This window comes from Hakea prostrata, chromosome 2, assembly GCF_041222555.1.
Source record: "Hakea prostrata isolate BN-2017 chromosome 2, UWA_Hpros_2, whole genome shotgun sequence".
NCBI lineage: Eukaryota > Viridiplantae > Streptophyta > Magnoliopsida > Proteales > Proteaceae > Hakea > Hakea prostrata.
Genome location: NC_142601.1, coordinates 33,817,675 through 33,843,698, shown reverse-complemented (window position 1 = coordinate 33,843,698; position 26,024 = coordinate 33,817,675). Strand labels below are relative to the sequence as shown.

The 26,024-nt window shown below is 39.5% G+C and overlaps 1 protein-coding gene across 2 annotated transcripts; it reads right to left on the bottom strand.

The window, feature by feature from the left end:
• Nucleotides 1–22,050: 22,050 nt before the first annotated feature.
• Nucleotides 22,051–25,430, bottom strand: LOC149024242 (large ribosomal subunit protein eL19y). Of its 2 annotated transcripts, XM_089144559.1 has the most exons (6): nucleotides 25,234–25,430; nucleotides 23,696–23,818; nucleotides 22,844–23,157; nucleotides 22,687–22,730; nucleotides 22,536–22,596; nucleotides 22,054–22,345 (listed from the first exon to the last, which is right to left on the bottom strand). In XM_089144559.1, exons 1-5 carry the CDS (start codon nucleotides 25,343–25,345, stop codon nucleotides 22,572–22,574), a joined length of 618 nt encoding a protein of 205 aa, XP_089000685.1. In that variant the 5' UTR covers nucleotides 25,346–25,430; the 3' UTR covers nucleotides 22,054–22,345; nucleotides 22,536–22,571. The 2 variants fall into 2 exon arrangements, with proteins under 2 accessions (XP_089000684.1, XP_089000685.1); XM_089144558.1 differs by having other exon boundaries at nucleotides 22,051–22,596.
• Between the last annotated feature and the right edge of the window lie 594 nt (nucleotides 25,431–26,024).

The window sequence follows — 26,024 nt, the reverse complement described above, 5'->3', positions numbered from 1 at the left end:
TTTTCTTGATAGCAATCATTCCCTCTCATTCTGTGATCATAACCTTTTTATGGGAACCATAAATGTCACATCCTCCCAGCCGGTACTCTAACTGGCATACCCGAGAGTGTGATCCACAGCCCCAAAGATCAAGTATCGAGGAAATCATCCTCCCACATATTCAATAACATAATCATAAACAGAAAATAATCAAGGTTTAATATTATAAACAAGGTTCAAAACAAGAAATGAATAAACAATATAGTCAGAGTGCGAAAACTAATACCAGATATCTGTAGATATCAAAAGAAGTAAAGTGAGGCGAAAACTCACTCCACAAATACAGCGGAACGTAGTATGTAAGTCTAAAAGGAATTACAACTAAAACAAAGGAAATAAGAAAGATATCTAAACTTAAGAGTCTTCTATCTTATAGATGACATCTTCAAAATAGTGAACTTCATCAATCCAACGGAGATGTTCCAACTCCACGTTGCCTTTAATTGTAGTACGAAACTTGATCAACTGAGGGATCATCAGAGTAATCTTGATTGTCGCCAACACCTTGCGTGTAGTACGCTTCATTGGCTTGCACTTCATCGTACTGTGCATCATAGTAATCAGTACCTGTGGGATAGTCTAACAAAAGATTGTACAAAAAGGAATGAGTTTCGAAAGAAACTCAGTAAGGCAAGTTAATCCATAACAACATAAATAACATGTGGCGAAACATAGCAAGATGCAATGCAGTGTGAAACAAATAATGTATGTATGCATCTAAACTCTATGTATGCTGGTCTCTATTGGTAGACATGCTTTAAGTCATAGCATCGTACTTCTTTAGGAAGGTCTCGGATACGGCTCCTGTTGGTAGTGGGTCCGGCATCCCTCGGGACAATCCATGGCTGGGGGTTAAGTCACCACTCTCTCACATCAACATTTGGTCTAAGTACCGGCACATGTCAGGGTAAAGCCTAGCCCAATGCAAGTCATCTACTCAGTTACATCAACTCAGGTCTAGATGCTTCCATTCCTCCCCTCTCGGGATCCTTTTCGGTATCATTTCCACTAGAGTCTTAATAGTCCCGGACTACGGACTCATCAACCTTATTGGTTATCCACATATGGTAAACGGGAAGCTCTCATGTCCCCTCACGGATATAACTCACCGGTCTCGAGCGCCAATGAGCCCAAGTCTAGCCATATGCAACCCTCCAATACATGGCCCCCACAATGTGATTCCCGTCCTCTCACGGGTTGGTTACCGGTCTTGAGCGCCCGTGAATCCCCATTGCTGCCACGGGTCATTCGGTCTCAATACCCTTCCGATTTAGGTCTGATATAACGGGGAAATCCTAGCCAAACACTGCTAGACAGTCCTAGGTATGACAATCAATAATTCGGGAAAGCATCGATGGGCAACCCCGGAAACATCCCATACTATTTCCGATAATGTCCAAGGACAGAAGTGTCAAAAGGACACCTCTCAATCCCAAATCATACCTAATCAGACACAATCTCAGATCAGACATGACATGCACAATCAACAGTTCATCATATACAAGAGAGTATACAGTCATGATCTAATCGTTAAACAATATAGTAATAAGCTATTCACATAAGCTTAAATAATAAAAAGAAAACATAAGCAAGTGCTATTGTTCTCACAGTAGTAAATCAGAAATATAAAGTATAACAACAGTAGGTAAACTCATAGTTTCATAAGGTAGAAACCAGAGAGTATGCGATCTATGTAATTAAAGAATAATTGTCCTTACCTTCTAACTCGTAAAGGAACTTAGTGAATCAAGTAAGACCTTGACTAAACCTGAGAAGAAAGTCTTAAACAAGTGTATACAACATGTTAGGAAAGATACATAGAAGGAAAGATATCAAATCAATCAAAACAGACCAAGAATGAGGTGGATGTACTCATTGGTCGATTGATTGGTCTACTACCCCAGTCAACCAATGAGTCGACCAACAAAGACAGTGGCCTTCAAGAATCCGAATTTTTAGAATAAACCGAATTTGGTGGTTCAAAAGGGTACAAAATAAGGGGGAAACTACAATGGCAGCATCCTAGTATATAGAGGACATCAAACCACCAACCAAATCAAGTTTCCAGGTCACAACTTAGGAACCAAAAAGTTAACCTAATTAGGTTAAATCATGGATCATGAAGAAAACATAGTATGATCAAGGATAAAGAATTAGAGGATGATAGGTTACAATTCTTGTAAGGAAAACACATTAATTGGCTATTAACAGGGTCAATAACATATATCCAAGAAGTTAGGGTTTCAACCTTTTTGGTTCTCATGAAAGGTTAAGATCACAGGATGAAAGGGAAGTAAATTGTTGGCCAATAATAACAAGAAAAACATAGAAGATCAAATTTAGATTAACCTAAATATTACCCATGAGGTTTCCCTCACATGGGAGGTTACCTAAAGGTTTTCAGAAAGATCTTTCAAGGGTTAGGGCTACAAGAATTTAATTGGCTAGGGTTTCAAGAGTGCAACTGGTTAGGGTTAAGATCATGACGATGATCATAGATCTTAAAGAATCAAATGAGATCATGGAATAGATGGTTGCAAGAATGCAGCATCATCTTCCTGATCTCAACCAAGAACAGATCAAAGAAAAGAAAATCAGATATGGAAGAAAAAAGAGAACATAGACATACCTTTGTTGCAAGAGGAAGGAGATCACTTGAGTTCTTGCGAGATATCAACCAAGGATGCAAAGGAATTGATTAGAATGGAGTTCTAACTCATTCCAGAGGCTTAGGAGGCAGATGAGGTGGAGTATTCCCGAGATTAGACTTAAATAGAGTAGCCACGACCTAATTTACAAAAACAGAATCAATTGGTCGATTGATTGGTCGACTGGTCCAGTCGACCAATCGAACAAGCAACTTCAAAACAGGGATTTGAAGGATCAGATCAAGTCCAAACATCAAGGGGTTTTGCACACACCTAAAGTGACATAACTAGTAGGTAGAAATGCCTTTGAACCAATATAGAGAGCACTCCAAGTCCATCAACTAATCCGATCTTTAACAGGGTGCAGTTTCCATAAATAGAACACTGACATCAACACTCAAGGATTTCAATCCAGCCACCAAGTCTTCTATTGAAATGGCCCAAAGCTGACTTCTTGCCTTACTTTAGGTTGCTGGACCTACAAACAACAGGGTTTCCGGGTCAAGGTTAGGGCTAGGTTTCACAATAAAGGTTGAAACCCTAGTTTCTTGAGTCAAATCAAGCCCATATTTTGACCATGACTTGATGATTTTACCTTCCCATATGATTCTAATACATCCTAAGAAGTTCCCCTTCGAATTTCGGATCAATCCGACTTCAAACGAAGAAGTTATGACCAAATCAGTTTTTACTTTTCCGTACTGACTCGATTGGTCGACTGATTGGTCGACTGATTGGTCGACTGGACCACTCAACCAAGCACTCGACCCAAAGAGTCAGTAGCTTCATTTTTCGCCCGATTTGATTCGTTTGCTCTCTGATCTTTTAGGTATCTTTCCTAATGTTGTATCTATGCTTGTTAGGAGTTTATTTGTCAAGTTTGGAGTTGCTCTCTTTGATCTTTGGATTATCTTCGGCGATAATCAAGGTAAGGACGGTTATTTCATAATAACATAGATCGCATACTCTCTGGTTTCTACTTTTTGAAACTAAGAGTTTGTTTACTATACTTTATACTTCTGATATACTACTGTAAGTACAGTGGTACTTGTTTATGTATTCGTTTCCATTATTCAAGTATATGAAATGTTTATTACTGCATGATTAGATCATGACTTTATATTCTCTTTTATATGATGAGTTGTTGATTGTGTATGACATGACTGATCTGAGAATGTGTTTGATTAGGTATGGTTTGGGATTGGGGAGTGCCCTTTTGACACTTCTATCATTGGACATCGGAGGGAATAGTATGGGATGTTCTCCAATGATGCCCATCGACGCATTCCTGAATCATTGGTTGTCATACCTAGGGCTGTCTAGCAGTGTTTGGCTATAATGTCCCCATGATATCAGACCCAAATTGGAAGGGTATTGAGACCGAATGACCCGTGGTAGCAATGTGATTCACGGGCGCTCAAAACCTGTAACCAACCCGTGAGAGGACGGGAATCATATTGTGGGGGCCATTTATTGGAGGGTTGCATATGACTAGACTTGGGCTCATGGGCGCTCAAGACCGGTAACCAACCCGTGAGAGGACATGAGAGCTTTCCGTTTACCATATGTGGATAACCAATAGGGTTGATGAGTCTGTAGTCTGGGACTATTAGGACTCTAGTGCGAAGGATACCGGAAAGGATCGTCAGGGACGAGGAATGGACATATCTGGAATTAAGTTGATGTAACTATGTAGATGACTTGCATTGGGCTAGGCTTAACCCTGACATGCGCTAGTACTTAGACCAAACGGTGATGAGAGAGAGTGGTGACCAAATCCCCAACCATGGTTTGATGAGGACTTTACCCAATTACCCCGGCAGACCCAAGATGCCAGGATGGCTGAGGGGGAGTGACTGACGACCCAAAGAAGTACGGTGCTATGACTTAAAGCATGTCTACCAATAGAGACCAGCATACATAGAGTTTAGATGCATACATACATTATTTGTTTCATAATACATTGCATCTTGATATGTTCTAATATATGTATTTATGTTGTTATGAGTTAACTTGCCTTACTGAGTTTCTTTCAAAACTCATTCCTTTTCGTACAATCTTTTGTTAGACTATTCTACAGGTACTAACTACTATGACGGACAGTACGATGAAGTGCAAGCCGATGAAGCGTACTACACGCAAGGTGTTGGCGACAATCAAGATTACACTGATGATCCCTTGAGCGATCAAGTTGCGTACTACGATTAGTCGTAATGTGGAGTTGGAGCATCTCTGTTGGACTGACGAAGTCCACTATTTTGAAGATGTCATCTATAGGATAGAAAACTCTTAAGTTTAATTTGTCTTTCTTATTTTCTTTTGTTTCAGTTGTAATTCCTTTTAGACTTACATACTACGTTCCGCTATAGCTGTGGAGTGAGTTTCCACCTCTCTCTACTTCATTTGATATCTTCGGATATCTGGTATCATTTTCCGCACTCTGATTATATTGATTATTCATTTCTTGATTTTAAATCTTTTGTTTATAATATTTAAATCTTGATTATTTCCTGTTTATGATTATGTTATTGTATATGTGGGAGGATGATTTCCTCGATACTTGATCTTCGGGGCTGTGGATCACACTCCCGGGTATGCCAGTTAGGGTACTGGCTGGGGGGATGTGACAGACCGATTGTGAGATGACTTCAGTCGATGAGCATGAACCGAAGAGCTTGCAGGAAGCTCTTGTGGGGTCAAGCTCAAAGGAATGGTTGAAAGCAATAGAGGAAGAGTTGGAGTCGATGAAAGTTAATCATGTTTGGGACTTGGTTGACTTGCTGCCGGGCCGAAAGGCAATTGGGGACAAGTGGGTTCTCAAGATCAAGAGAAAGGCGGATGGATCTATTGAGAGATTCAAGGCTCGTTTAGTGGCTAAGGGCTACACCCAATGAGAGGGCGTTGATTATGAGGAAACTTTTTCCCCTGTGGTTAGGTTTTCCTCAATCCAGCCTCATACTAGCCATTGTTGCTCAGTTGGACTTGGAGCTTTATCAGATGGATGTAAAAACTGCTTTTCTCAATGGAGAACTTGAGGAAGAGATCTATATGGATCAACCTCAAGGCTTTGAAGCAAATGGACTTGAGCGCAAAGTGTTTAAGCTTAAGAAGTCCATATATGGCTTAAAGCAAGCATCTAGACAGTGGAATGTGTGTTTCCACCAAGCTATGATGGAAAATGGTTTTTCCATGCTTGAGGAAGACCATTGTGTTTACACCAAGAGATCTGATAGTAATTATGTCATTCTGACACTGTACGTAGATGACATACTTATGGCTAGCAATAGCAAGGAGCTACTAGAAACCATTAAGAAAGGGTTGATGTGGCTACTTTGGGGTGTTACCTATGGTCATGATAGATTCGACCTAAAGGGGCACTACCGGGAAAGGAGTCAATCCTAAGTGTAGTGATGGTTTGGGGTGAAAGGAAAGGTTTGATTCAATTGCACCCAAAAAAGTGTTTGCTGGCGCCAACCGTATGTGTTACAGTAGTGAACGTTTTAAGGACAAGAAGGTGATCTCTCAGAGGGATCGAGATACCTTTAGTCTAGTGAGTTTGAATAAACCTAGGACACTGTGGTATACTAATGCTTATTTGATTTGTTTCTTTGAGTGATGTGCCATTCTGGCCTTCTGGGAAGGTTTCTAGTTTGGGGCTCACGCATGCAGGTATATCACCGGTCACACAACCCATTTTTCCAGTATGACTTGTGGATGTTAGTGTCTGGGACACAGGTGGTCTATGTATCTGGGATACATAGCGAAGAGATCAATATATATTTGTATCTAGGATATACATGTGTGTCTAGGACACACTGTGAAAGAGAGATTAACACTTGCCCTTGTGCAAGTGGGAGATGTTGGGATTTATAATTATTAATTTAATTATATGCCCAAAGGCAATATTGGAAACTCACTATTAGGGCGGTTACAAAATATAGGGTTATATATTTTGGTAACCACCGCATAAGTGAGTGTGATTACATTACGTAAGTTTTCCAAAAAAGAGGCAACTCCCATCTCTCTCTCCCTCTCTCCTAGAAACACAGGAAAGGAGTTCCTTGCTTTAGATCACTCTTCCATCCTTTCCACATGGCATTTGGGTTGTGGAACTAGTTTCCTTTCTTAGTGATTGTGAAATCACCCCGGTGGAGCTTTGGTGGAGGAATGAGGACGTGGATCCAATTTACTTTCGCTGCAGATACTTCATATTTAAGAAAGTAAATCCAGGAAAGGATCTTTCCCATCAATTAATCGAATTGAAATATATGGAGTTATTACCTACATGGGATTCAAATGGTGGCTTTGTGGCGGCCCAATGCATGGGTAGTGAGGGTGCTTCTGCTACTATCATCGAGCTAGAATCCATACAAGATGGATTGATGCTATCTCTTTCCCTTAAGATGTTGAATTTCCAACTCAGCTCATATTGTAAACAGGTGATCTAAGCCTTACAAGGACTGAGCACGGATTGGATGTATTCGAGTAATGTTTCTAAAATTTAAAGCTTTCTTTACAATTTCAGTATATTTCTTTTTAGTATATTGCTCGATCAAACAATTTATATGCAGATACTTTGGCTAAGGGAGCCAAAACTTTCAAACTTTTGAGACATTGGTGCAGTATCCCACCGGTTTTTATTGTATCCCCTAATCTTTTATCTTCCTGGTCTTTGACTAAATGTGTGAAATTCAGCCCTATCCTAACCCTGACCTTGACCCAAAAACCCGGTTGTTTGTAGGTCCGAAGACCAGGAGTAAAGGAAGAAGCCAACTATGGGCCATTTCAGTGGAAGACATGGTGTTTGACCCAGAACCCATGGAAGTTGATGATGGTGTTCCATACTTGGAGGTTTGTTCAGAACTAGAAAGGAAGTTGTAGCTTGTTGAAGTTGAGTCAAGTTGATGGACTTGAAGTGTTGTTGGACATGATTCAAAGGCATTTTTCTATACTAGGTAAGCCATATGGACTTCAATTCCCTGTGTTTGGCCTTGCTGACTGGCTTGGTCGACTGGGTGGTCGATTGGGCCAATCAACCAACAGAGTCAGAAATCCAAAAAAAATCCTTTGTTTAGGGTTTTTCACTTTCTATTTAAGTAAACTTCGTATTCCTTAGTATCCTCTGCCTCCAAAACTCTCAGAGAACGTGGGAAGACTCCCTTAAGCTTTCCTTGGTGAACTCGAAGAACTTTTGCAAGATCTCAAGCCTCTCAACTCCGATTCTTTGATCTAAGGTTAGTGATCTCTTCTGTGTTGTGATTTATTCTTCTATGAGCTTATTCTTGATTGAGACTATGAAGAATATGCTGCATCCTTGCAACCATCTCTTCCATAATCTCCTTCCATTCTTAAGTATTTATGATCAACTTAATGATCTTAACCCTAATCCTTGTAAAACCCTCATGAAACCATGATCTCCCTTTTCGATTCAATTTCTTAGCATGATTAGATCTGTTTTTCATGATGGAATTGTGTCTGATTTCTAATTATTTTCTACTAAGATGAGATCTGATCATCTCTAGTTTTTCCCATGGATTCATAGTATATTTTTCATCGAAAACTAGGGTTTTTACCAAATCAGAGAATCATGATTTCAAATTGGTAGGTAGTGTTTTTTAACAATGTTAGTGTCTAATCTATACTCCTTTAGTGTTAGAATACTATTTTAAAGGTTTCCTCCAAGTTTCGTAGAGTTTCGAACCTTGTAGATTGAGTTTCGGATCAAAATTCACTGTTTTGCTTCATACTGACTCAGGTGGTCGACTGGGCCAATAGACCAACCAATCGACCAAGCAAGTCAGTAGCTCTGTTTTTCACTTGATTTGATTCGTTTGATCTCCAATCTTTTAGGCTTCTTTCCTAATGGTGTATCTATGATTGTTTAGGGTCTATTTGCTAGGTTTGGAACCTCTCTCTTTGATCTTTGGATAATCATCAACGCTATTTAAGGTAAGGACAGTTATTTCCATAATAACATAGATTGCATGTATTTTAGTTTCTAATTTCGAAAACTCTTAGATTCATTACTGATATTGTACTTTCTAATTATGATGTACTATTGTAAGTACAGTAGCACCTTACTTATGTTTTCTCTTTCATTATTCAAGTATATATGTATGCTTACTCATGTATGTTTTTTAATGAATTGATCATGCTTTTACATATTCTTTTATATGATGAGATGTCGGTTCTAATGATGTGATTGATCTGAGAAAGTGATTGATTAGGTATTATTTGGGATTGGGAAGTGTCCTTTTGACATTTATGTCCTTGGACATCAGTGGAAATAGTATGGGATGTTTCCAATGATGCCCTCTAACGCTTTCCCAAATTATTGATTGTCATACCTAGGGCTGTCTAGCTGTGTTTGGTTAGAAGTACCTCGTTATATCAGATCTGATTCGGAAGGGTATTGAGACCGAACGACGCGTGGTAGCAATGGGGACTCATGGGCGCTCAAGACCGGTAACCAATCCGTGAGAGGACATGAATCACATTGTGGATACTCATGAGAGGCCATTTACTAGTAGGGTTGCAAATAGTAGACTTGGGCTCATGGGCGCTTAAGACCGGTAACCAATCCATGAGGGGACATGAGAGCTTCCCGTCTGTTATTTGTGGATGACCAGTAGGGTTGATGAGTCCGTAGTCAAAGACTACACTGACTCTAGTGTGAAGATACTGGAAAGGATCGCCAAGGGCGAGGAATGGACGTATCTGGATCTGAGTTGATATGAATAAGTAGATGACTTGCATTGGGCTAAGTTTAACCTTGACATGCGCCAATACTTAGACCAATGGTGATGTGAGAGAGCGGTGACCTATACCCCAGCCATGGATTGTCCTGAGGGATGAAGGACCTACTACCAAACGGCGTTGTGTGATGAGACCTTCCTAAAGAAGTATGGTGCTATGAATTAAGCATATCTGCCTATAGAGATTAGCATACATAGAGTTAGATTCATACATTCATTGTCTGTTTCATATCGCATTGCATCATGTTATGTTTTGAAATCATGTTATTTATGTTGATGTGGATTAACTTGCCTTGCTGAGTTCATTCGAACTCACTCCTTTTTGTGCAATCTCTTTTGTTACATTACTCTACAGTACTTGAATACTATGAAGGCCAATATGAAGAAGCATACTACACGCAAGGTATTGGCAACAATGAAGATCACATTGATGATCCCACGAGTGATCACGTTGCATATTAAGATTAGACCTAATGTGGAGTGGGAACGTCTAAGTTGCCCTAACCTTGACCCGGAAACCCTGTTGTTTGTAGGTCCGACAACCCGGAGTAAAGCAAGAAGTCAGTTATGGGCCATTCCAGTGAAAGACTTGGTGTTTGGCTCAGAATCCATGAGAGTTGATGACAATGTTCTATTTATGGAAACTGCACCCTGATGAAGATGGAATTAGTTGATAGACTTGGAGTACTCTCTGGCTTGGTTCGAAGGCATTTCTACCTACTAGGTAAGTCACTTAATGTGTGTGCAAAACCCCTTTATGTTTGGATTTGATCTGAGCCTTCCTTTCCCTGTTTTGGACTTGCTGGTCTGATTGGTCGACTCATTGGTCGACTGGGCCAGTCGACCAATCAATCGACCAATGAGATCTGATTTTGTTGATTAGGTCTTTGCTTACTCTATTTAAGTCCAATCTCGAGTCTACTTCGTATTTTCTGCCTCCAATCTCTTTGGAACGTACCAGAGCCCTTTGCAAGTCATCTCCCTTGCATCCTTGGTGATTTTCTTGACTGATCTTCGTCAAATCTCGTGCTTTTACACAAAAAGGTATATGATCATCCTCTTCTATGTTTCATCTTTGATTCTTCATTACTTTTCTTTCCTTTTCTGATTGAGGACAGTAGAAGTGATGTTGTATCTCTGTTGCTACCATCACTATACTCTTTCACTCTCTTTTCCTAAGGATCTAAAGCTTGGTGGATGATCTTCATCAAGATCATCACTCACTTTTGAAGGAAAACATGTATTCATTCACTTTCCTTATTTAGATTGATGCTCTTTAGTCTTAGATCTATTTTCTTGAAGATCTATGCATGCTTTTCATGATTTCTTATCACAATTAGTGATCCATCATCCTGTTGTTCTTGTCCATGATTTTTACTATGAATTCTTCAAGAACCATGGTTGATCTAATTATGGTAACTTTTTGTTTCCTAATCTGTGACTTGAAGACTTGATATGATTAGAGTTTTGAAGTCCTCTATATACTAGTATACTGTCATAGTAGTGTTCCCCTTGTTTAGTACCCTTTTGAACCACCAAATTCGGTTTTATATTTTAAAAACTCTGATTTTGAAGGCCACTGTCTCTGTTGGTCGACTCATTGGTCGACTGAGGCAGTAGACCAATTCAATCGACCAATGAGTACAGCAACCTCATATTTGGTCTGTTTGGATGTTTTGATATCTTTCCTTTTAAGTATCTTTCCTAATATGTTATATACACTTGTTTAGGACTTTCTTCCCAAGTTTAGTCAAGGTCTTCCTTGATTCCCTAAGATCCTTTGCGAGTTATATAAGGTATAAATGGTTATTTCCTTAATTACATAGATTGCATGAATCTAGTTTCTATATTTGAATATCATTGATTTGTTTCCTTAATTAGATTTTTACAATGATATACTACTGATGCACTACCTTGATTACAGTAGCATTACTTGTTTATGCTAAATTGATTCATGTATGATTTACTTACTAATTATATGCAAGTTGTATGTTATTGATTTCTTTCTATATAAGAAGTTACCATGTATGTGACATGATGGATTTATGCTTGTGAATGATTAAGTATGGTTTGGAAAGGGGAGGTGTCCTTTTGACACTTCTGTCCTTGGACAACTACGAGAATATTATGGGATGTTTCCGGAGATGCCCTTTGGACACCTTCCTAAACTGTTGGATGACATATTTAGGGCTGTCTAGTAGTGTTTGGCTAGGATGTCCCATTATGTCAGACCCTAATCGGAGGGGTATTGAGACCGAACGACCCGTGGTAGCAATGAGGATTCATGGGCGCTCAAGACCGGTAACCAACCCGTGAGAGGACAGGAATCACATTGTGGGGGCCATTTGTTGGTAGGGTTGCATATGGATAGACTTGGGCTCACGAGCTGTCAAGACCGGTAACCAACCCGTGAGGGGACATGAGAGCTTCCCGTTTACCATATGTGAATGACCTATAGGGTTGATGTGTGAAACCCAGCCCTAACCTGACCCTGACCTTGACCCGGTAACCCAGTTGTTTTTAGGTCCGAAGACTCGGAGTAAAGGAAGAAGCCGACTATGGGCCATCTCAGTAAAAGACACGGTGTTTGACTCTGAACCCATGGATGTTGATGATGGAGTTCCATACTTGGAAGTCTGTGCAGATTTGGAAAGGAAGCTGCACATGTCTGAAGATGAGATTAGTTGAAGGACTTGGAGTATTATCTGACTTCGTTTGAAGGTATTTCTACACACTAGATATGTCACTTGATGTGTGTGCAAAAGCCCATAAGGTTTAAAGCCCATTTGATCCTTCAATTCCCTATTTGAACCTTACTGTCTGCCTTGGTCGACTGATTGGTCGACTGGACCACTCGACCAAGCACTCGACCAAAGGTTTGCTAAATCCAAGAAAATGCAATTTTAGGGTTTTTCACTTATATTTAAACCCTACTTCGTGTTTCTTAGCTACGACTGCCTCCTAAACACTTTGTGAACGTGAGAAGACCTTTCTAAAACTCTTTCTGGTGATTTCAAAGACTCCTCTGCAGATCTGAAGCCTCTCATCTCTGATCTGACAATTCAAGGTTAGTAATCGCTTCGACATTACGAATTTCTTTCTTTAATCTTATTCTCGATTGAGATTAGGAAGAAGATGCTGCATCCTTGCAACCAACCCTTCGTGATCTCCTTCGTTTCTTTGAGATCTATGATCATCGTCATGATCTTAACCTTGGCCGTATATTTTTCTTGAAACCCTAACCCTTGCTTGATTTCTGGAAAACCTTGGTGACCTCCTATGCGAGGGAAACCTCATGGGTAATATTTCTAGTAACCTAAACTATAATTTCTATGATTTTCTTGTTATAATTGGCAAATCATTAATTCCCTTTCATTCTGTGATCATAACCTTTCCTGGGGAGCCATAAAGGTTGAAACCCTAATTTCTTGGGGTAAATCAAGAACCCATATTTTTACCATGACTTGATGATTTTATCTTCCCATATGATTCTAATACATCCTAGGAAGTTCCCCTTCGAATTTTGGATCAATCCGACTTCAAACGAGGAAGTTATGGCCAAAGCAGTCTGTACAATTCCGTACTGACTTGCTTGGTCGACTGTTTGGTCGACACTGGGCCCAGTCTACCAAGCACTCGACCAAAAGAGTCAGTAGCTTCATTTTTTGCCCGATTTGATTCGTTTGCTCTCTGATCTTTTAGGCATCTTTCCTAATGTTGTATCTATGGTTATTAGGAGTTTATTTGCTAAGTTTGGAGTTGCTCACTTTGATCTTTGGATCATCTTCTTTGATAATCAAGGTAAGGACAATTATTTCCTTAACTACATAGATTGCTTGTTCTCTGGTTTCTACCTTATGAAACTATGAGATTACTTACTGTTATTGTAATTTAATTCTGATCTCTTACTGTGAGAACAGTAGCACTTGTTTATATTATCTTTTTCATTATTCATGTTATATGAATTACTTATTATTACCTAATTTGATTTTGCTTTTACATTCCCGTGTATATGATGAACTGTTGGTTGTATATGTCATGACTGATCTGAGAATGTGTTTGCTTAAGTTTGGTTTGGGATTGGGGAGTGTCCTTTTGACACTTCTATCCTTGGACATCGGAGGGAATAGTATGGGATGTTCTCCGAAGATGCTCATCGACGCTTTCCCGAATCATTGGTTGTCATACCTAGGGATGTCTACCAGTGTTTGGCTAGGATATACCCCTGTTATATCAGACCCGAATCGGAAGGGTATTGAGACCGAACAACCCGTGGTAGCAATGTGATTCATGGGCGCTCAAGACCGGTAACCAACCCGTGAGAGGACGGGAATCATATTGTGGGGGCCATTTATTGGAGGGTTGCATATGGCTAGACTTGGGCTCATGGGCGCTCAAGACCGATAACCAACCCGTGAGAGGACATGAGAGCTTCCCGTTTACCATATGTGGATAACCGATAGGGTTGATGAGTCCGTATTCCGAGTTGGTCGGTGCCATAGGATACGCTGACTCTAGTGCGAAGGATACCGGAAAGGATCGTCAGGGACGAGGAATGGACGTATCTAGAACTGAGATGATATAACTGACTAGATGACTTGGATTGGGCTAGGCTTTTCCCTGACATGCACCGGTACTTATGCCAAATGGTTGTGAGAGAGTGTGTTGACTAAATCCCCTACCATGGTTTGATGAGGACTTTACCCAATTACCCTGCAGACCCAAGATGCCAGGATGGCTGAGGGGGAGTGACTGACCTACCCAAAGAAGTACGGTGCTATGACTTAAAGCATGTCTACCATAGAGACCAACATACATAGAGTTTAGATGCATTCATACTTTATCTGTTTCATATTGCATTGCATCATGTTATGTTTTGTCACATGTTATCTATGATGTTATGGATTAACTTGCCTTACTAAGTTTCTTCGAAACTCATTCCTTTCTGTATATTTTCTTGTTAGATTATCCTGCAGGTACAGATTATTATGACGAGCAGTACAGTGAAACGCAAGCCGATGAAGCGTATTACACGCAAGGTACTGGCGACGATCAAGATTACTCTGATGATCCCCCGGCGGATCAAGCTGCGTACTACTTTTGAAAACAGCATAGAGTTAGAAAGGATTCATTGGGTTGATGAAGTCCACACTTATGAAGACGTTACCTATAGACTAGAAGACTCTTGTTCCTAGTTTATTTCTTAGTACATTTGTTTCAGTTGTAGTTTCCTTTTTGACTTTCATACTGCATTCCGCTATGTTTGTGGAGTGAGTTTCCGCCTCACTTTACTTCTTTTGATATCTTCGGATGTCTGGTATCATTTTCCGCACTCTGATTATATTATTTATTCATTTCTTGAGTTAAACCTTTTGTTTATAATATTTAAACTTTGATTATTTCCTGTTTATGATTATGTTATTGTATATGTGGGAGGATGATTTCCTCGATACTTGATCTTCGGGGCTGTGGATCACACTCCCGAGTATGCCAGTTAGGGTACCGGCTGGGGGGATGCGACATGATGAGTCCGTAGTCAGGGACTATGAGGACTCTAGTGTGAAGGATGCCAGAAAGGATCGCCAGGGGCGAGAAATGGACGTATCTGGATCTGACTTGATGTAACTAAGTAGGAGACTTGCATTTGGCTAGGCTTTAACCTTGACATGCGCCAATACTTAGACCAATGGTGATGTGAGAGAGTGGTGACTTAACCCCCAGCCATGGAATGTCCCAAGGGATGCCGGACCCACTACCAAAAGGCGTTGTGTGATGAGACCTTCCTAAAGAAGTACGGTGCTATGACTTAAAGCATGTCTGCCAATAGACCAGCATACATCGAGTTAGAATCATATTGCATCATGTGTTTCATATCATATAAGCATTTTACTCTGATTTGAAATCCTGCTATTTATGTTGTTATGGATTAACTGCCTTATTGAGTTTCATTGAAATTCACTCCTTTTTTGTACAATATCTTTGTTAGATTACTCTACAGGTACTGATTGTCACATCCTCCCAGCCGGTACCCAATCTGGCATACCCGAGAGTGTGATCCACAGCCCGAAGATCAGGTATCGAGTAATCAACCTCCCACATAAACAATAACATAATCATGAATAATAATAATCGATGTGCGAAAGATAAACCATAGATCCAAATAAGGAAAGAATGAATCATATATAAATCAGATTACTAAATATAATCAGAGTGTCTAAATCAGATAAGTAAAGTGAGGCGAAATCCCACTCTACAACCAGCGGAAATTTAGTTCTAAAAGAGAAGAAACAGAGTAGAATCTAATCCCAATAGCAGGTACAATAGGTAACTAAATTGTTCTCAATCTTATAGACAATATCCCTATAAGTATAAATCTCATAAATGGCACAAGGGCGCTTCCACTCTATGGTCGGACTAAGCATCGTACGGAGCATAACCACTCGCGGAATCTTCAGTGTAATTGTCGTAACCGCAATTACTTTCCTGGAGATATGCCTCTTCTCCTTGCGCTTCTTCATACGAGCAGTCATGATACTCAGAACCTGTAGAATAGTCTAACAAACATTGTACAAAAAGGAATGAGTTTCAAAGAAACTCAGTAAGGCAGTTAAATCCATAATAACATAAACAGCAGGATTACAAAACAAACATAAATGCAATATGGTATGAGACAAACAATGAGTGTATGAATCTAACTCTATGTATGCTAGTCTCTAATGGCAGACATGCTTTAAGTCATAGCACCGTACTTCTTTAGGAAAGTCTCATTCACTCATCATCAGTTGGTAATGGGTCCTTCATCCCTCAGGACATTCCATGGCTGGGGTATAGGTCACCACTCTCTCACATCACCATTGGTCTAAGTATCGGCGCATGTCAGGGTAAAGCCTAGCCAAATGCAAGTCTTCTACTTAGTTATATCAAGTCAGATCCAGATACGTCCATTCCTCGCCCCTGGCGATCCTTTCCGGTATCCTTCACACTAGAGTCCTCATAGTCCCTGACTACGGACTCATCAACCCTATTGGTCATCCACATATGGTAAACGTGAAGCTCTCACGTCCCCTCACGGGTTGGTTACCTGTCTTGAGCGCCCGTGAGCCCAAGTCTATCCATATGCAACCCTACCAATAAATGGCCCCCACAATGTGATTCCTGTCCTCTCACGGGTTGGTTACCGGTCTTGAGCGCCCATGAATCCCCATTGCTACCACGGGTCGTTCGGTCTCAATACCCCTCCGATTAGGGTCTGACATAACGGGACATCCTAGCCAAACACTACTAGACAGTCCTAAATATGTCATCCAACGGTTTAGGAAGGTGTCCAGAGGGCATCTCCGGAAACATCCCATAATATTCCCGTAGTAGTCCTAGGACAGAAGTGTCAAAAGGACACCTCTCCTTTCCAAACCATACTTAAGCATACACAAGCATCAATTCATAACATCACATATATGGTAACTTCATATATGGAAAGAAATCAATAATTACAATCAACTTGTATATAACTGGTAAGTAAATCATACATGAGTCAATTTAATATAAACAAGTAATGCTACTGATATCAAGACAGTACCACAGTAGTATAACATTATAAGAATCTAATTAAAGAAATAAATTAACAAGATTCAAATATAGAAACTTAAGATATGCAATTTATGTTGTTAAAGAAGTAACCATCCTTACATTTTATAACTTGCAAAGGAATCCTAAGAAATCAAGTAAGATCTTGACAAACTTGAGAAGAAGGTCCTAAACAAGTGTATACAACATATTAGGAAAGATCCCTACCAGAAAAGATACCAAAACATCCAAAACAGACCAATTCTGGAGTTGTTGTACTCATTGGTCGATTGGATTGGTCTATCTGCCCATCGACCAATCGATCGACCAATGAAGACAGTAGCCTACAAAATCAGAGTTTTAAGATATAAAATCCGAATTTGGTGGTTCAAAAGGGTACTAATCAAGGGGTAAACTACATTAGTAGTATCCTAACATATAGGGGACCTCAAAACACTAATCGAATCAAGTCTTCAAGATACAAATTAGGAAACAAAAAGTTACCATAATTAGATCAATCATGGTTCTTGAAGAATTCAAGATAGAAATCATAGACAAGAACAATAGGAGAATGAATCATTGATTCAGATAAAGATATCATGGAAGGCATACTTAGATCTTCAAGAAAATAGACCTAAGAGCATAAATCTAAATAAGGAAACAAAACCTACCATATATGTAACTATCATGATTCATGAAGAAAGCATGGTATGGTAGAAGAGAAACAACTAGAGATTGATAGATCATGGATCATGAAAAGAAAACACAGCAATTGACTATTAACATGATCAATATTGTAGATCTAAGAAGATCAGAATTCAAATCAAAAGATAAACACAGACAAGATCATGATTTGATCATGATTCCTTCAAAAGCTTGCAATGATCATGGTTAAGATCATTGCATTAGCCATTAATCCTTAGGAAGAACATGAGAGACAAGTCCAGAGATGTTTGCAACAGAGAATGCAGCATCTCCTCTACTGTCTCAACTCAAAAAGGAAAGAAAAACAGAGATGGAGGAGAAGAAGAGAGTGTAGACATACCTTTGATGCAAAAGGAAGAGTTTTGACGAAGATCCGTCAAGAAAAACACCAAGGATGCAAGGGAGATGACTTGCAGAGGTCTTTGGTTCGTTCCAAAGAGTTTTGAGGCAGAAAATACGAAGTAGACTCGAGATTGGACTTAAATAGAGCAAGCAAGACCTAATTGCCAAAGACAGAACCCATTGGTCGAGTGGATTGGTCGACTGGTCTAGTCGACCAATCAGTTCAGCAACTCCTAAACAGGGAATTGAAGACCCAGATCAAATCCAATCCTAAAGGGGTTTTGCACACATATCAAGTGACTTACCTAATAGGTAGAAATGCCTTCAAACCATGATAGAGAGCACTCCAAGTCCATCAACTAATCCGATCTTCATCAAGATTCAGTTTCCATAAATAGAACCTCATCATCAACTCTCATGGATTCAAAGCCAGACACCAAGTCCTCCACTGGGATGGTCCAAAGCTGACTTCTTACTGTACTTCGGGTCACTGGACCTACAAATAACAAGGTTTCCGGGTCAAGGTTAGGGCTGGGTTTTACACTGATGGCTATGAAGGTCAATATAAGGAAGCGCAAACTAAATAAGTGTACTTCACGCAAGGTGCTGGCAACCATGAAGATTACATTGAGGATTCCTCAAGTGGTCTTGCTTGTTACCAGGATTAGCCCTACTATGGAGTGGGAACCTCTGAGCGTCATTGATGAAATCTATGTTTATGAAGACGTTCACTATAAAGTAGAATAGACTTTAGTTTAGTTTGTTATATCTTTCTTTCTTATCTTAGAACCGGATGTAATATTTCTTTTGACTTGTGATCTACTTTCCGCTGGTTGTAGAGTGGGATTCCGCCTCACTTTACTTATTGATCTAGACATTTTGATTGTCTTTCATACTCTGATGATATATGATTTATTCTTTCCTTATTTGGATCTTTTGTTTATCTTTTGTACATTGATTATTTATGTTCATGATTATGTTATTGTCTATGTGGGAGGTTGATTACCTCGATACTTGATCTTCGGGGCTGTGGATCACACACTCGGGTATGCCAGGTAGGGTATCGGCTGGGTGGATGTGACAGTATACTTATGAAGACATTATCTATAAAGTAGAAGACTCTTAGGTTAGTTTGATTTTCATTCCTTTGCTTTCCTTTAAGAACAATTGTATTTCTTTTAGACCTACATGCTACATTCCACTGTAACTGTAGAGTGAGATTCCGCCTCATTTTACTCCTTTTTTATTTTTACATCTGGTATCATTTTCCGCACTCTGATTATACTGTCTTTTCTTTCCTTATTTGGATCTCTTGTTTATATTATTATACATTGATTTTCTGTTCATGATTATGTTATTGCATAAGTGGGACGATGATTTCCTCGATACTTGATCTTCGGGGCTGTGGATCACACACTTGGGTATGCCAGATAGGGTTCCGCCTGGGTGGATGTGACAAAATGGGTGGCAACCCAATGGTCAAGGGTCCCCACTATTCCAATTACATGTAGACATTTAGATGGAATTCTATAATGCATTTGGTTGTTGTTGCATTGTGTCAAGTTATTTGCATCTTGTTCTTGCTTGGTTCTCTCATTTTTGCTCTTGATTGAAGGTCTTTTCTTGAAAATTTGTGCGATTTCGAATCTATACATCCAAGCCTGCTCTTGTCGACTATAGTGGCAGAATCGTATTTACATACTTTCAGATCTCTTTCGAATCAGACAAGAGAAATCTGAAATTTTTTCTAGTGACATCTAAAGAATCCGGATTAGCGACCCCGACAGGGAGCACTTTGTACTCCCCGGACACCTCCCTGCTTAACACGTGTTTCTGAAAAAAATAATAAATTATGTTTTCACATTCCGTTTTTTGTTGCGTTTCCTTCACAATTTTAAAACGCCACTTAACGTTTTTTTTACCATTTATTAATTTGGTTTCTCGCATTCGTTTCAGCTTCTTCTCCTCCATCTCTCCTCTCTTCATCTCTTCGTTGAAAGCCAAACCAGCAATAAAAACTCTCATTTTTTCTTCTTCTTCTGCCCGGTTTCTGTTACTTCTATTTATTTTTTGCGTGAAACCATCGTTAATAATAGTATATATAATCCTTGATATTTGCATACTTTAATTCTACTTGTACATGGTTAGAAAATCAGTTTTAAGTTTATTCTTACCCTAACCATGAAGACCTTATCAAAGCTTTTATTTCTGCAAAGAAATTCATTATATTGAAACAGAGAGACCTTACCTTCCTAAATGAGCAATAGGGTGATTTTAGTCAATAGAGAGAGGGTCAGCTGAGCATCAGGCCAGGGAAATGGTACAGCAGAAGAGAGAGTGGTCGTTTCCTAGTTCTTCACTGCTGCTTTGGTTTTCAACCATGAAAAGAGAAGACAGAGAAGAAGTAGATGGAGATGAGAGCACGACTCTGTCACTGCTGGTTTGGTTTTCAGGCATGAAGAGAGAAGGAGATGGAGACGGAAAGATAGATTTTTCGCTACTGCTTTGGTTCTTAGCCATGAAAAGAGATGACAGAGAAGAAGTAAATTGTTTGATTTTCAGCCAGAGAAGGAGATGGAGACGGAAACTGGAAGATGGGTTTTTCGCTAGTGCTTCGGTTCTCAGCCATGAGAAGAGAGATAAGAAGTAGTACATGGAGACAAAAATATGGGTTCCTTCACTGCTGGGTTTGGTTTTCAGCCATGAGAAATGAGGAGAGATGGAGAAGAAGAAGCTGAACGAAAAGTTTGCATTTAACGGGAAACCAAATTAGTAAATGGTAAAAAGAAGTTTTAAAATAAGAAAAACAAGTAACGTTTTAAAATCGTGAAGGAAACGGAACAGAAAACGGAACGTTAAAACATAATTTATTATTTTTTTCAGAGACACGTGTTAAGCAGGGAGATGTCCAGGGAGCACAAAGTGCTCTCCGTCAGGGTCGCTGATCCGGATTCACATCTAAAGGCTTCAAGAGGTGGAGAATGAGCAATCATTGCAAAATGGAAAGATAATGCAACTAAGAACATGGGAATGAACCAAAGGTTTCTTATAAGATTTAAGAATTTTAGGCCCTTAAATATAAAAACAAAAACTATATTTACTCAAACACCCTTATACTAATAATTTAAACCGTTGGGTGCAAACAGATATACGTGGCATGATTATACTGACCGTTGGGTGCAAACAGATATACGTGGCATGATTATACTGACTGACTGCATGCTGCAGCCGCTGCATCAAATAAAATTCTACATCGGATTTGGAAGCTAGAACTTCCCTTGAAGTCTTACCCAAAAAAAGAAAAAAGAAAAAAGAAAAAAATAAACAAAGAACGTCTCTTTAGGCAGGAAAACTTGCTGATGTAAGATCTCTACTGGAAACAACGATCAAGGGCAGGGTGGTTCTGCAAGGTCGACAAGAATACATTGTTTTCTCAGACTGCCATGACACAGTCAAGAGTATCAATCAGGCCTTTAGACTAAAAGATCAAACGGTAGATTGATTAACGGGACCTAAAGAACCACATCAAATCTTTCTTTGAGAAGCTCCATGACTCCTCCAACCCTGCTGATTCCACTGAAGTTCGTTCAACCACCAAGTGATCTCTACCATTAACAACCAGTCCTTAGACTGAAATCCAAATCCGCTTAGCAAACCGCTGTCCGAAATCAGAATCCGACAGATACACAGTAATAATTCGATTCAATAATTATTTATTGATAATTGACATTTTTTTTATTTCTGATTTCTAATTTCTGGTTACCAATCACTTGTTTCCGAATCCAATTTGACAATTTTTTTTTATTTATGATTTCCAATTTCTGGCTACCAATTACTGATTTTCAAATCCTGACTATCTGCCTTTATTTAGAAAAAAATGTTTAATATTTCACTCCATCCGGATAATTTCTAATTTCCAATTACTGATTTCCAAATGCAATTACTATCTAAAAATGTTGAATATCTGACAATAAATTATCCGAATCCAAATCCAATTGTTTAGCTGACGGATAAAAATATTTTTCAGTAAGAAAAAATTTGAATACAAACACCCTTACACGAATACGCAAACATGGATTTCGACTATCCATTCACAAGTCTAATCATTCGGAGGTTACATGGTGCCAGGTTTAACGATTCTAGCCAATATTGTCTCCATCAGATGCAAAGAGCAGGGAAATCAAAGCCTACCAAGACAGCTCGGTATCTAGAGATAAAACCACAACTGTTAATTTGGTCAATTCTCCACTTCTCCAGCTAACACATATTTAGCCATTCACCAAAATCAGAATTCTGAACCAAAAAAATTGGATTAAGAAACAAGCAGGCAACAACTAAAATTAAATAAAAAATGAAAAGATCAAATTGTTATCTCTTCTCTCTGGCAATGTATGATGTATGAGAAGTAGAAAACAGCGTAAGGGAGCACCCATGAGAGAATGCACCCAACCAAATTTTTAAGGATGAAAGCTATCATGTCAACCTGCTAAAAGAAATGATGAAATCCACCACCAAATCCTCACTTAGTTTTCTTGGCTCCTCCCCTGCAAGGGAAAGAAAGGCAAGACAGTTACTTGGCAGTTGCATAAATCTACCGAGATGGATAAGTACAAAGCATGAACCCAGAAACTCACTCAGTTGCTTGAGGAGCAGCGGCTGGTGCTCGCTCCACAGGTCCCTACACAAGCAGTGGTGATGGGAAAGCTCAGATCACTTCAATACATTTTATTCTTTAAATTAAAAATTAACAGCATCTAGTACAACTTTAAATGCAAGCTTTGTCAGAATTACCTGAGCCAAACGCTCCTCCCTCCTAGCAAATTTTCTCTCCCTGCTTGCCTTGTTCTTGGCCCGTTTAGCCTCAAATTGGTCAGACAACGTCTTCTCTCTGGCTTTCTCAGCTTTTGATTTGTGGATGCTTTCCATTAGCACACGCTTGTTCTTGAAAACATTACCCTTCACCTTCATGTACATGTCATGGTACATATGTTTATCAATCTTCTTTGCTTCCCTGTATTTGCGGAGTAACCGCCTCAGGACACGCATCCTCCTCATCCAGAGAATCTTGGTTGGTAGCCTTGCCTCCCTTGTACCCTTACGTTTACCTGCAAACATGGCAGACAACCATCTATGATAACCCAGTTAACTAATCAACCACCAAGGAAAAGCTTAGAAGAGGCAATCCGGGATCAGTATGCTATTCTGGCTTCGTGACATAAATGTCATGTCACTGGTTCAACAACAAGCACACTGACATCACAGATCACAACCATTCTCTACCTCTCTCCATTACATTGTCTTTAGTCCAATTTAATGCTACTGGCCAACACACAGCACTTATCACCAACAAGACTACCACTGACAGACTAAAACCATATCACTTGTATCTCTAATTGCAAAATTTGAGGAAACATTTAAGTTTTGAATAGAAACAGGTCTTCATGGAAAAGGTTTTGGACACTGTATGTCGACAGAGCTAAAGTGCACACCAAGACACATTAACTCCAACTCTCACCCCAATCCCCGCCAGAAGAACACACACATGCACCCCCTACCATAAGATTTATAATGGGGCTTCCCCTCTTCACCCGTGGGAGACAGGTAATATACACTAGAACCTGTTGTTCACATAGCAAAACATACCATAACCAGAGTGACGTCCCTTTCTCTTGGCCTCCTTCATCCTTCGTGCACGTGAGCGAGAGTGTATCTTTGTTGGCTTCCTGATAATGAATCCATCCTTCACCAGCTTCCTTATATTCTGCCCTGTAGATAACAGTCGATTAGAAACGAACCAAAACAATCTGGACAATATTCCCCCCATAAACAAAATATGAAATCATCACCTGCTAGGAATGCAAGGCTAGAGCAGAAATAAACAAAAAAAACTAGAACTAAATATAGAGCTTGTCTAGCTTTAGCAAATATACCCATATCTTCATCACATTTTTCTTTCATGGAGGAGACCTTGAAAGATGTTTAAACTTTAGGAGCCAGCTAATAGTTACAGAAGACAGTACTCTGATGGTAGTCTTGTATATTGCTAAATTAATTCGTTAGAAGCAGTTCACAGGACCTTGCATCGTTATAACTTGATGCCCCACTTCTCCATCAGATACCCATTTTCAATGTGGCACAATTGTCAATCAGTATCGCTAGACTCTGCTAACATGAATCCTATGGTCAACACTCATCCAATCTCACCGGCCTATAAACTCTCATGATGATAATGAACTCAATATAGTAACAGCTAATGGCTTGAACAAGAAAACTACACTAGCCTATTAGAAAGCAAAAGCACTGAATCATAAATCATCCATTCAAAAGCTAATAAAAGAAAAACACAGGTGCAGTTAGTCGTAATAGGCAGCATGTCCTATTTTCTACAAGGAGGGGAAAAAACATGCTAATGAGATGGGGGGACAGGAACCAGTCACTCTTAAAAGTAATACTGAATTTGCTGATAAAAAACGAGCATTAACCCTTCAAACCATTTCAAAAGAAAATTCCTGATGTAATTCCACAAAAAATAAAATAAAATAAAAAATAAAAATCCCACAACAGCAAATTTTCTTATCCCGTGAATGTCCCAGTGACAACAAAACGAGTAAAAATAACTACTAAAATTTGTAAAGCATCCGTTAGATACCAACCAAAATAATATGAATGAAGCAAACTTCCAAATTGCTATTTGAAAATAAAGTCCATCTTAGCAATAGAAACAGGATGTAGATACAAAACAGCCCTAGAAAACATGAAGATATGAGCTTTAACGATGTTCTTCATATAGCGTCTTCCCTTCATAATGGATACCCTAATCAAAGAGATTCAAAACTCTGGAAATCAGTAATTAGTTAGGGTTTAAGATGCAATATTTTGACACTCCTAAAGTAACTTTCAGTTTGTTGAAACAAAACAGTAAAACAACTCCAAAAGCAAGCTGCAGTTGTAGAACGGCAAACAAAAGTAAAATGAGTATGAAACTATCAAATAAAATGATTAGAAACAATGGCTGAGCATCTGGTGTGCTAGAACGACCAGAAACCATCCAAAATATTTGCATAAATCGCATAAATTAATTTAAGTAAGTAATCGAACATTCATTTCCAGTAACTGAGCCAAAAGCTCTACAGAAATAGAAAATGAAGAAATGAGCCACATAGGTAATAGGATGACCGTACTCGAATTGGCCATGGAAATTTCATTGACCTCATTGGGATCAAGCCAGACTTTCCCTCTCCCGCACTTGAGAACACTGGCTGAAAGCCTCTTCTGAAGCTTCAACGACACCATCGCTTCACCGAGACGTTGTATTCCTCCCTCGCCGTTGCAGAGGAAGAATGCAGCGAAGCAGGGCAGAGTTATATATTCAGATGGTAATCTCGTTAGGGTGTGCTTAGGGTTTTAAGAATCGCGAATCGGAATACATTGAATCGGCCTTAACTAAATGAAAAACAGTGAATCGGTTGATTCCGGTTAGTATCGTTTTAACATGGATTCTAATTCCCTTCTTTTCTTGATTTACTATCATGGATCAGTCGATTGCTACTAATTTTTCTTCGTAAATCCAGTCAAATCAAATTGGTAGAGTGGCAAAGACTTGTTGTGGGAGGATTAACTTCCTCGCCTAGTTCGGGTTTTCCTCGAATCCGGTTCTCCTGGTTCTCCTGAGAACAAAACAGAAGTGAAAGTGGGTAGCCTCTGAGGATGGGAAACCACCTCTAATGATTAAGTCAGTCCTTGAAGAAGACATTGAGAATCACTCTCTGAAGAATAAATGTTCTAAGATGATGCAGGAGATAAATGAAGGGAATGTTCTTGGTGGAGTTAAGAAGAAGAGTAATGACTTGAGAGCGTCCCCCTCTATCTGGGTGACTCGTCGTCATTTATAACTGTTGTGGAGAACATATAGCCCAAGGGCCCCCCGAAATGAGCGTACACCCCCACTCGGGGCAGGGAAGTCCTCTTAGGA